Genomic DNA, 13,566 nt, shown 5'->3' with positions numbered 1-13,566 from the left:
AAAATAACAAAACCAGAACATATCACCCCTTTTCCAAACTCCAGTTTCTCTGTCCTGCCTGTCTGCCATGTTAATTCATGCATAAGATGTAAGTTTGGTCAAAAATGCGTAGCTTGCTTTTTAAGAACATCTCAGAGATTTCCTGAAATAGGTGTGCACCATAGTTTTTAGTGAATGCTAAGGAAACAGAGGCATTGTGCAAGTTTGATGGGGACTATATTTAGTGGCAGATTATTAAAGATTTGTTGTTTCATGGACTGTTCACATGAGCAGGAAGTGTGTGTGGGTTTGAATCAAGCTACATTTTGTGTTGATATTGAAGGAACATGTCAGTACAGGGGCATCGTTGTGTGCTGTTGATCATTTTTGGTCTGTGTTGCAGAAGAATACGATGTTTGGTGACAATTCTTGTTTGTATGATAAATACCGGTAAATTGTTCACATCATATTGGTCGACTGTAAAAAAAAAAATTGTAGTAATACCAGACCAAACAAATTGAATTGCTGAGAACAACATAGTTTTTGGTTGAAATGCGGAAGTCTAGATCCTGGTTAGTGTCTTAGGTACTAAAATGTGTGACTGCCATGCCATGATAGAAAATGCAGATGTAAACCTTACAACATGGGATGAATGTGTCACTTTTACACTATCATCAATTTATGCTCTGACTTACAGGCAGGTTGCAAAGTCCCTCTGAAAAGATGACATGAAACTGAAATTGGAGTTTAGAAAAGTTTTAATGATGTGCAGAACATTGCGATGGATATGTTGATTTGGGGACCCACGGTGTCACAATGATATCTCCATAATCTACTTTGAATGTAGATGAATGTTGGGCTGCATCGAGCGTGTCCTATCACTTAAATTAGTGTGTGTCAGATGTGATGTTATACTGGGATCCTGACCGGTCTGTCTATAAAGGGTGTGGATGGAGCTGAATAGTCTCTTTGCTTTCACCTCTTTGTGCTGGCGTTGCCTTCACTGGAGTCAGTAATGCCTTCTGTTTCAGCTTGTAAGGAGAGAGAGAGAGTGAGCAAAACTCTCCTGAGACTTGATGAAACTCACATACACTCTCACAAAAGCACACTGTCTCACACACACACACACACACACACACACACACACACACACACACACACACACACACACACAAACGCAACCACAGTTCTTCATCATGGAAATCACTACCAAGAGTTTTAGGTAAATCCTTCAATATGAGTGTGTGTGTGTGTGTGTGTGTGTGTGTGTGTGTGTGTGTGTGTGTGTGTGTGTGTGTGTGTGTGTGTGTGTGTGTGTGTGTGTGTGTGTGTGTGTGTGTGTGTGTGTGTGTGTGTGTGTGTGTGTGTGTGTGTGTGTGACCTCGTGTACCCTGACCCATTTCTTCAGGTCTTAACCCTAACAAAACCTTTCTGTGACTGATTTTATTCACAACACACACAGACACACACACACACACACACACACACACACACAGATACATTCCCAAGCACACACACAATTAAATGGATGGATTAAATTTCCGTAATGACGCAATCTTTGACGTTCTTTCTTCGTCTCTTCCTCTGCTCCTCTTCCTCCAGCCTCTCCTAAGCTTCGGCTGATGCGAGATCAGTCTCTAATGGAAGGGGACAAGCTGTACTTGAAGTGTGAGGCGTCAGGGAATCCGAGTCCTTCCTTTCGCTGGTACAAAGACGGACATGAACTTCAGAAAGGCAGAGACCTCAAAATAAAGACCAACAAGTGAGTCTGGATCAAAGGTTCCCAGAATCCACACATGACTTCCTCCTCAAACACATGCTGGCATATTTGATTGATTTAGATGAACATTCTCTTATTATTTAAGGATGAAGGGTAAAGATTTAGATCTTGATTTAGAGATAAATTAATGGAATGTTGTGATTACTGTAAAATAACCCAGTTTATGGAACAATCTTGACAGTAAAACCAAAGACAAAAAGCATTAAAACTATTATGTTGAGTAATGTTTTGTTCTGTCATGTTGTCACTGATATAAGAAATTTCTTTTGCATTGAAATCCAATAATAGGATGTGACTGAAGACTGTTAGAGGCTCTTGACCTGGAATTATTATTTATTTTATTTAGCTTTTGTTGAAGTGTGTATTTTGTAAAGGGCAGAAAGTATAAGATGAATCTTCTTTCTTCTTCATTCCTTTCAGGATGAGAGATTTTTGTTGTTGTATTAGATTGTTAATTTGTTGAGGAAGACCAAAGAGAAGGCGGATGGATGTAGTGAGGAAGACATCAGGGCGGTTGGTGTTAGAAAGGAGGATACAGAAGATGGGCTAACAAGGAAAAGGATGTGGAGACCCCTAACGGGAATATTGTTAATTTGTCGATTGATAATAGAAAAAGATTTACCTTCTGTGTACACAGAGACTGAACAAAAGGGCTGTCTCAAAAAAAAAAAAAGCTGATTATTAATCTCAGACTGAAGCCCTTCAAATTGCCCAAACAGTTACCCTTATGTATCTAATGAAATATAAAAAAAACTGGACAGATTTTAGTTAAAAATTCTATAAATACAGATAAATATTCCAAAAAAGAACTGCGAACTAATCTGGTTTGACTATCATATTCGTAATTTTGCTTTTATACTGCTCTCTTTCATCCACGTCTCATGGCTCATCACTGCCGTGTAACCTCACCTTGTGATGTTATCTTGCTGTCAAAGTTGGCTCTAAAGTGTCCCCTTAGTGTGTCTCCATGTTGTGTTGCCTGCTGCACATCGCTGCTCTTACCAGCCCACCGTACTGCTGTCACTCGCCATAGTTTATGCACACTGACCTCAGAAAGATTGGCCTGGAAGGGGTAACGATGGGACGTGTGACGTCAGCTAAAAGGGTCCGTGTGTGTGTGTGTCTTCACTCGTCCTCTCTGTGTGGGTTCTTCAGTGACACTTTCCTGGAACGATCTACACCGTGACAGACGAGGGTCAAAACTCTCTCATTCACCATGAAATGTATTATAAAGTGCAGTTAAAGACAGCATGAGTAAAACACAACTAGTATTATTTCCTTGGAGAGTGTGCTCTCCCTGAGACATAGGGAGGGGTCCTGCAGTTGATTGTAGGTTTATTACAAGGCACAAGAGCTTACGCCCGGTATGACCCTAAGTCATTCTTTCATTAGGTCAAAGTCTTCATTCAATTCAATGAAATAATTATAAATGAAAAAAGGTATGCTGTGTGATGTGATGCTTTAGTAAATGAAGTAGTCCCCTTACTTTGCACCAAACAAACCTTCTTATTTACCGTTGCATATCAATATTAGATTCATATTTACTTTTATACAGTGACTGAATCTCATTTAAAAAGATTTTTTGAGTTTTAAGTATCTGTAGTTCATGTTTTAAACTCAGATAGAGTACACTGCAGTCCAATTTCTTCTAATCACATCCCATAATACAGTAAAGATTAGGTTAGGCCTTTTCTGGGTTTAACTTAATAGTTGTCCATTAGCTTTGCCAGCCAATCACAGTGAGATATACACAGGTTATTCTTATATTGTCTGGACTGGAGATGAGTCTGCTGCTTTTTTGAAACAATAATGATGCAAATTTTTTATCTGCTCTTTGTCACTGTCTCTCCCTCTGTCTTCTGTCGTTGGCCTTCACTGAAGAAAAAACTCAAAGGTGCAGATCAGTCATGCCCGTGTGGAAGACTCCGGCAACTACACCTGTGTGGCCGAAAACTCAAGAGGACAGGAAAATGTTACGAGTATAATCAGCGTGCAGATCTGTGAGCAGCGGCACACCAGTGTCTGTCTGTCTGTCTGTCTATTGTTATAACACTTCTACACGTGCAAATATCTTTTTTATATATGTTGTTCTTCTAGCCTCTGTCCCTAAAAGCAATTCTTTGCAGTTTGTTTCATGTGCTGCTCTGAAACAAACAGAACACAACTTGGCTTTAGGGTTTTCTGTCATGCTCCAAAGCTTAATGAGCATCCACTCTCATACAAAGACTTGATTAAGCTGCATCCATGTGATAAACAACACTTACTATTCTCTTATGTTCTGTTCTGTTATCAGTTATAAAGTCGCTGATCATTTATAGTCAAACCTTATTTGTTAATGTTCTATCCTGCACCACCTTACAGCGTCTGTCGGTGTTATTGTCGAGCTCTGCTATCTCGCATCCGACTGTTTTATGGGCAGTTGAAATGTTGCACAAGAGAACCGAGCAGTTACAGAACAGTAATAAGGGAAAACAAATTGAAGGAATATATCACTGGTACATGTACCTATAAGAGTTTGAAAGGAAGAAGACATTCTTTGGGTCTGAGGGAGGAGGTGCGTCACTCTCAAATCGGCTCATTCCACTCACAAAACCAGCAGCCGAGCTGGAGCGCTGCAGCGAGCACAGGAGAGCGACTGATGCCTGCCCAAAATGTAGATAGATTTGTCACACTAAGCTCTTTGAAAATTCACTGAGGAGGTCTTAAAGGTATGTGACGCAGTGTGTGGTATGATGTGCTGTATTATGCCAACCATAAAACTTGCACACTTGCCATTTTACAAAGACGTGACATTGAGGATTGTGTGCATGTCTTTCCCCTGTGGCTGTCCTTCTTGTAGTGACCACCACCACCCCACCTCCAGGTGTGAGTCACGTGAGGCGCTGCAACGACTCAGAGAAGGCTTACTGTGTCAACGGAGGAGACTGTTACTTCATACATGGTATTAACCAGCTGTCTTGCAAGTAAGTTGTTTGGTTGCCTCCCTTTCCCCTCAGTCATCACTCCCCCAGGTCTTCTCCCTCCCCCTGTCTTTGTGTCTGCCCCTCTATCTCTGAGGTGTCGCCACCTGGTCTTCTATTCCCTGTTTGTACCCTCCTCACATACATGCACCTGCAGCCCACCTAGCCACTCACTATGCGCTCTTTTCAGATTCGTTGTTTGCCGTTTTTAGCAAATGTCACCTTAGAAAAAGTTTCTCCTCTTAGAGCAGCGACCCAAACAAAACCCCTCTGAAAAATTATGGAAAACTGAAGAGTTTAACTTGTTTTCTTTTCAAATGATGTTCACAAAATCTGTATTTTTCAAAAATTGATTGGTAGCCCGAGAGAATGTGTCTTGATAACTGAATATTTGATAGTGGATTTTCATGCCACCCTGGTGATACTCAGGCCCAATCCCAGTTCCCCTGCTCATGTTGGCTCGTGTGTTCTGTTTAGGTGATGGAGGGTAGTAGTTATCTATCTCTCCAAATGGGAGGTACAGATACAGACTCAAAACAGAGAGGAGAAGGTCGTGACAGTAAATCTCAAAATTCTGTGAGTACAGAGGCAGCGTAAATGAAAAAATCTGGTTAAAAAAAGGTGCAGAAATGTAAAAAAAATATGATAGTAATATCTGATTATAGTAGATAAAAATGAATGGATGTTTTTGGATGCAGTTTGGTGTTATTTTCACCTACTCTTTAGTTGTGTTCTGTAAATGAGGTCAGATTTGATTGTCAGACTTAATGTAAATGGCAAATGGACCCAAAAGCATGATGGGAGAGTCGGGATATCAAATATAAACTTCCTTCTGGTTTCGTCCCGTTAGGGGTCACCCCAGCGTGTCATCCTTTTTCTATTTTAGATGAATGCTCATATTTATTTGGCAAAGTTTTTTAAGCTGGGTGCCCTTCCTGCTGCAACCCTCTGTATCTATCCAAGCTTGGGACTGGTCTACGTTTGACACTGTTGCTGGCAATTGAACCCAGTTCAGCATACATGTGAAGCATGCGCTCTACCACTGAGCTACATCCCCAGAGTAGCCAGATCAAAGTTCATATTTAATTAAAGGCAGAGTTCACAATTGCAGGTCGTCAATCCAAACAGGCAAACAAATCTGACAAAGGGCAGACAACAGGCAGAACGGAGTATATATACTGTAGGTGGAGACTGACTGGGAGATGGTTGCAGGTGACTGAGGAAACAGACGAGTTGAGCTGGAGGTGGAGGAGGATCTGAATTGACAGAAAACATTGCAGGGAAACACTCAAAAGGAGTCAAATTAAAAAGGAGCCGATTAACCTAGTAAGTATTGACAGAAGTCATGACGTTTGATGAGGGTAGCAGCAACATGCTGGTATAGAACTAAAAGACTTTCATGTTTCCAAGGGACGTCTGAGCAAACCAGGCATCCGACCGGATTTCCAGCAGAAAAGAAATCTGCTGCCAAACTGCTGCAGGACTTGACTGCTGTCTTTTTTGTTTATCAGTGTGTAAATGTCTGTAATTATCTTCACTATCACTTTAATATTTGGCATTCCCTTTCCGTTCCCATTTCTTATAACTGGATCTTGAGAGACAAGCAGAAAAAATGAGAGAGGCATTTAAAAATGATTGGCGGGGTTAAAAAGAAGAACTGGAATTGGGTCTTCGTCTTAGGCTATATCACCTGACAGCCCACCAGCATCATGATCTTTGTGATGAAGGTGTGTGGTGGGGCTTTATGTCAATGCGTAGAGAACATTTTCAATCCTTCTGGTTATTGTGCCCCTGTCCTCTTTAGTTTAGATGTCTCCAACCTGATTCAAACAGATCAGCTGAAACAGAACCCTGACAGCAGCACATTCACTTCAATCAAGAGGTATAGATATTCATTAAGTCACGTTAGTTTGTATTACATCAGGACACATTCATCGGTGATCTCACCTTTATTTTGTGTGCAGAGAGACAAGTTGATGATTTTACCGATGCTTTGATCATTTATATAAAAAATAAATTAGTAAAAAATGATTTTTTTTTAAAAATTGCAATTCAAAACAGATCTAAAAAATCGAGTCAGTCCAGTTTGTAAAGTTTATCTGACATTATGCTCATTATATAGATATTTCTGTCTTTACATCCAAATAAAAGTGTGTTTGGGATTGCTTCTTCTCAACCTTGTCATCACTCATCATTAGCCACTGTTAGCAGCTGTGCTCATTACTTATCAAACATCAAATGTATTGATAATCCCAAACAGATAGCTGCAATTATTGGTTGTTGTGTAAATATGACATTCAGATTATCGTCTGACATTATCGAACAACAGTCAAATATTACCGTAATTGCCCTAATAATGTTGGTTTAGCGTGATGTATTAATAATAATCAATAAATTTCACTTGATTTCTCTATGGATCTCTAACAGTTGTAAACTTTACAGGATCGTGAGCCAAGTGAGGTTGAGAAATGACGGTTTAAGTCTGAGGCTGGTCCTTTCACACAGCTTCTCCCCTTCCTTCCATCTTCTCTTCTTCTCTCTGTGACTGTTAGTGTTACCATCATTTGTGTTGTTCTGGTTCAGAGGAGACAAGTCAGGCATCTTGACAAACTAGCACTTTGATAACACATTTCCATGATAGACCTTCATGGAAAGCTGCATCTGAAATGTAGTAGAAGTGATGCATTCATCAGACCAGGAGTGGTTAACAGGGTTCATAGAACATAATTATATGTTCTCTGGTTTTCTTTTCTTTCTTTTTTTTAAATTCATATATACACTTTCTGTGAGTGGGAGGACTTGTTACAGGAAAAGACATTCAAGGTTGATAGGTGTTATAACGTCACAGCCTGTGGCGCCCTATGCTCGTGTAGGAGAGGTGTAAATTGGCAGCTTTACAGCATGTATGTGGTGACATTACCACCGGTTGGTGTGCATTAAACTGTGAACTATACCATTGGTTGCGAGATCAGAGCACCATACATAATTATTTTCCACTTAGTGATATGTATTTTTGTAAACCAAAGGTTAGAATCCTTCAGTTCCATCTTGCCACACATACTGGGTCAATTTTTAGACGTGTAACAAACACTAGTGCATCACAGTGCCGAGAACAGATGGTGTTTAGAGTCGTGCGTGATCAAAAGCTTTGTTGCTGATACGCCTCTTGTACAACTGGATGGATCTGCTAGAAATCCTTTCTTAGATCCTCCGGAGTCTGTTCTACATTTACATTCTTTGTTCTATGTTTCTGCATTTTCATTTCCATTATACATTTCTATCAGATGCTTCCTCTTTCTCTCTCTCTCTCTCTGCCTCCCCTTATTTCTCATCTGATATACCTTCCGGTCATTGCTGAAGGATAAATGGGGATTTTTTTTTTCGTGGTGCTGACAAGCAGAAAACTTTCTTAGAGAGTGTGCATACAGACACTACGAGCTACGTATAAGAAAAATCTAGGGGTACAAAATGTGCAGGATGGTACAGCCTTATGTGCGTGATTGTGTTACATGTGGACACACTGCATATTTCAAGAGCTACAGCATCCTAGAATGACAAAACGGTAGCAGCAGTTAGCGGCGGCGTTCAGAGTCACTGCAGCTTCTCATCGTTAGCCGGACCGGTGGATAATAGGATGTAAATAAAGCTGCCATCCTGCTAGATTTGTTCACTTCAGAAATAATGTTGACCTACTCAAACCCTCATGCCAAGACACTCACAATTCTGCACAACAGCTGAAAATCAGTCCACTGCATGGCAGGCAGGGGGGGGAAAAACCCCTTAATATCCCTGAAAATTGCGGTGGTATTTGCAAACTCATTTGTGTCTACCATAGAAAAGCATAATCTCCTCTTCCCTGAAGGGGAAAGCAATGCTCTACTGCCAAATGCAGCTGGTAGGTTAAAGTGGAGGACGGTACCTACAGAAAGGCACCCGGGCTCAAACAGAATGTGGAGGTTTAAGTGGAGATCAGAACATACAAACATGCCCTCTGGCTCGCTGTTGGCAGTTAAAGCCCAGTGTCTTGCTTACTCGATGCTCCTTTCAACATTTGTTGTAGCTGTCAGTGCAGCTTAGCAAATAGCTCTGATTCTGATTAATCCCAACTTTGCTGGTAGCCAACAGAGCATTAGCATTAACATTGTTTCCAGCTATAGGTTAAAAATGCCATTTCCCCCTTTTGGAATCAATAAAGTTGAATTATATTTAATCTAATCTACAAATGCCATGAGCACAGATGTCTTTTTAATTTGATGAGCCTTTGTATAATACATGAAACCAAATGAATCCCCTGCTTTGCTTTGCTTTCAGATAGGTGGAACAAAGGTGCGCAGGCTTACGTCCTACTGTACTAAAAAACAGAGCAGTCTGGGAAAAAGGAGTGCTGGAAGCAAGTGAGGCCAAATGAGAAGCAGAGAGGGGGAAAAAAAAAAGAAATGATATACTGTACAGTGAAAGCTCTGCCGGCGTGACTGCTTCTGGGTGTCTTCCACCTCACCCTCTCTGCTCTATTTATAACTCTATGGGAAATTGCTGAGTGGGCTCTTCTAAGGGGTTTTGCTGTAATTGATTCAAAATGCAAGTTGTCTCTTTGGTGGAGAGAAAAGGGGAGAAAAAGGATATCCATTCAGTTCTACCAGTGGTATATACATGAGGTTAGGACAAACATCTGTGCGTTTTAAAGTGGATCCTGTTCTGACCAGATACTAAATCACTGTAATAAACACAGTGTGTGGACATCGGAGCCAGAGCCCTGCGCTCCTATAATCACTGTAATGGGGCCACACCCATAATACCCTACCACTGTGGTTCATCAGCTGTGATTCATCCAGAGTGTAATGTGGCCTGCTGTTGAATCACATCTCCTATAACATGTGTATGTTTCATCTGGCAGCAGTAAAAGCTGCTCCCGCATAAATTATGGCAATAAAAAGATTAAATCAATTACTCCTGGCTGGGTGAGAGCCACGACACCCATTATAACACACAGTTCAAGACATTTCAGAATTTAAAACACTCTACCCACTAGGTAGGTTTTTTTTTTTTTTTTTAAATTTTCTCAAAGACAGCAGTTAAATTGAGGTCCTGTAGTATTTCTCTTAAATATCTGGTAAAGATTCATATAAAATCATAGCAGCGTCGATATTTAACATGGAATATTTGAAAGGATCAATGTTTTGCATCAGTTTTCCACATTGCAGCGAGGCAGGGAGGATTCTAGTCGTTTCAGTGTTGTGAGTTTGATGGCTGATGCCAGAATATGAATCATATTCAGTCTGTGATATCTCTGACAGCTCACCACCCGTCCACAAACAAAACAGCACATTCTGCAGCTGTACGCAAACCGCTGCTGTTATTTATGCCCAAAAAATACCCAAACCTGTTCCAACTATTTTCATGCTCGCAGGCTGTGGAGAGCACTCCCGATGTGTGTGTGTGTGTGTGTGTGTGTGTGCGTGCGTGTCGGTCATCAGGTTTTTAGGGATTCACTGATACACACTCAACTCATGATTCAATACAATTTCCGGTAATGGTTTAACAATATGATTTTATTTTTATTTGTATAATTCAATGAGCTTTCAGACAATTTGTGACTGAAATGATTCCTCGAATTCTCAACATTTCTGAGGAAGGATGTAACTGCAAAACACAAACTACGAAAGGAATGCATATTTATGAAAACATATCTAAATATATAAAAATTGCAAAAATATGCTTTCTGTAATTATTAACAGTGTAGAATCCTTTTTATTTCTCTAAGTTAGGGTAAACTGCAAAACAGCACATCTTAGTAGTGCAAATGAAGTTATACTTTATCTTAAATAACAAAAACATTAATAAATGATTGGATTTTTAAACCAATCCAACATCAACATAGCAATGTGAATAATTCTAATAAATGCACTCATTCATTCATTTTCTTGAAGCAAGTCAATCGGTATTCGTCTCATCTGGAACAAGACACCACTTGAGGGCCACGCATTGACACGGACGACTCTGAGCAACCAGTTCACCTAACTCAGGTGTTTTTGATGGTGGGAACAACCTGGACAGAACCCACACAGACGTGAGGAAGTCAACACTAAACTCCCTCTGCTCTTTAATAAGGCTTCGCAGTTCATTTCTCTTCTGATTTGAATGGTCACACATGTGTGTGTATTTTGTAACTTTCTCGTGATGCAGCATTAAATTACTTCTGGTTCTTCGTTTGTCAGAAGCTCGTGTTGATGTTGATGAGTCCTTGTTGTTGTTGAGGATAACCGACTTCATGGAGATCTTATGTTTTCATTGTTAAACATCTCTGATGGGTTACCAGTCTTCATATGAGCAGAGCTTCGTTCCACTTTGACCTAAAATATGCTGACTGCTCTAAAGCAGATTCAAAAGCGTTTGGATTACTTCTATATCCCACCATCTTTTATGTTTATAAGGTACTTACAATAAGATATTACTCATGTCATACATTTCTAGATTTCATGATGGCTGCTCTGATCAATATTTGATATTATTGATAGTCAAACACCTAGCAGTAGTGTGACAGATCACCTGACTGCTGTCCTCTCATCTGTACACGTTACTCTCCCTTTAACCCCTCGTTGGCCTGATCCGCTCCACTTAATCGTATTGCAATAATAGAAATGCAAACAACTGACATTTATTTGTTAATTTTGATGGAAACCAGATTATCTTTTAAAATGAATACTTCATAGACATAGATATAATAACTGAAGTGGAATATGTCCATCCAGCACATGTCCTCTACATGGTTAGTGGTTAGGAAATGGCTGCAATGAATGAGTGTCCATAATGTACTTTAAACCCTTCTAGTGTGTGTGTGTGTGTGTGTGTGTGTGTGTGTGTGCGCGCGCGTGCGTGCGTGTGTGTGCGCGCGTGCGTGTGCGTGTGTGTTTGTGTGTCTAATGACTTGATGTTTGATGGCTCCTACTTCCTGCATCACCATCACATGACCTCACATGACCTTTGTGGCTGTGACAAAGTCTTCCCTGTAGCAGTGATGTCATATTGATGGTAGTGATGTCAGAGAATGCAGGTCATCTCTCTCTCTGTGTGTAGTTGGTGGATTGTGATGTTTCTAATCCCTCATCTCTCTCCTCTCTTATGTCTCCTTCCTCCCCCTCCTCCTCTCTTGCCCCCTACTTCCTGTCTGTCTGTTATCTCCTCTTTCCTCCTGTTTGTATCTTTAACCCTCCCCTCCTCCTCCCTTTCTGCCCTCTGTGTCTTGTTTTCCCTCCATCAGGTGTCCTAATGACTATACGGGGGACCACTGTCAAAAATCCGTCATTGCCGGTTTCTACAGTATGTCCATTTTCTCTTGTCTGTCTCCTTCTCACTGCGATGCTGCATGCTGTATTGGAGGGTTCGGATGGAGGGAATATTCTGTGTGTGATGGTGTGTGAATGTGAGATTGCATGTCTCGGTTTCCCTTCCTCTCCCTGTCTCCCCTGGTTCCTCTGTGGTGCTCCTCTGGTGGCCCTAACAATCCAGGCAAATTCTGAATTTGATGGGATTGATGGGATTATTTAGTGAGCGTGACAGAATAGATGCTTACTGGGTCCAGATAAAAAGAAACACAATTAATTCACCTGCACAGAAAGAAACAGAGGAGACAGAGAATTCACACGATAAACAATGTGGAACTGAAGTTATTTGATTTCATTGGAACACATTCTCACATTTCTTGGTTGATTATCCATCAGTTCTTCTTTCTAGCAGCAAACCAAAAAAACAAATGAAGCTGAGAGGATATGAAGTATTAAGAGAAGGTTAACAAGTGTTGCTGTCTGACGGTTCTTTCTTTAACAAAGAAAGAAAAAATCCTTGATTGTTTTTACGTTTTGGAGGAGCACTACTGAAAAATGAAGATTTTATGTCAACAACAATACCAGCTTTTGAACAGCTGCCACTCAAGAAGACACATCGTGTCCAAAAGTGGATAAAATTGTGAGCCAGAAAACATTAAATATTGCATGTTTTAAATGAATGGGATTAGAAATCAGTGGTTATATCTATCTGATATTGATTTTCAAATGTAAGATTCATTGATGTCATGTGATCGGGGGTCAAAGGCTGTTGTTTTCATGTCTGTGGCTAGATGCTGCTTGAAATGTTCCAGGGTCGATGCATTTTTGTTTCTCATCTCCATGTATATTAAATTATTGGAATAGTTTGACATTTTAGTGACATACACTTATTTACATGGCAGGTAGTGTGTTAAAAATGAAACCACATCCGAGAAGCGGTTAGCCTGGATTAGCATCAAGACTGGAGACGGGAGTGAAGCCATGTGAACAAACACAGTTAACACAGAGGTCGTGCAACAGCACCGCAGCAAAGACTCCTCTATTCAAGATTCTTTTGTTTACATGGAAGAAGACAATGTGTGATTTGGTGCGGTTAATATATTGAAAGAAGACCTGCGTTATACCCTTATTGCATTTGCATCTTCCATTGAGATGGAAAAAAGGTGCACCGATAGATAAAGGGGCTAAAATCCTTGTAGCTTCTCTGCAAGCTCAGTACCATGTAAAATATATGTTGTTTTATTACTGCTAAACTTGTATTTCAAAGCTGATGTTTCGGGTTTTTTCAGGCCGTACTTGAAGCTTTTTCATCCTTAACTTTTTTTGTGCTGTTACCCAGTCTTTGTGCTAAGCTGAGCTAACACTCTCATACCTCGAGCATCATACTGACCTTTGTGATGTCACACATATAGAAACAAATATAGAGTTTCCACAATATGTCAGACTATTCCTTTAAATTAAACGGCACTCTCTAGTGATTGCGTGGGCAGTGACACTGGAACTCATATATTCTGTATTGGTAAAG

At 40.4% G+C, this 13,566-nt stretch overlaps 1 protein-coding gene across 1 annotated transcript in view; it reads left to right on the top strand.

Moving 5' to 3' along the window:
• LOC137602647 (pro-neuregulin-2, membrane-bound isoform-like) overlaps nt 1-13,566 on the top strand; it is a 52,673-nt gene that overhangs the window by 29,372 nt on the left and 9,735 nt on the right. The window contains exons 2-5 of the mRNA XM_068325549.1: nt 1,582-1,741; nt 3,641-3,759; nt 4,599-4,722; nt 11,978-12,036. Coding sequence (XP_068181650.1) covers nt 1,582-1,741; nt 3,641-3,759; nt 4,599-4,722; nt 11,978-12,036 — 462 coding nt within the window. The remainder of the gene's footprint in view (nt 1-1,581; nt 1,742-3,640; nt 3,760-4,598; nt 4,723-11,977; nt 12,037-13,566) is intronic.

Source organism: Antennarius striatus, chromosome 10, assembly GCF_040054535.1.
Source record: "Antennarius striatus isolate MH-2024 chromosome 10, ASM4005453v1, whole genome shotgun sequence".
In the NCBI taxonomy this organism is placed as follows: Eukaryota; Metazoa; Chordata; class Actinopteri; order Lophiiformes; family Antennariidae; genus Antennarius; species Antennarius striatus.
The sequence above is the reverse complement of the archived record's forward strand: the minus strand, read 5'-3'. Positions and strand labels throughout refer to the sequence as shown.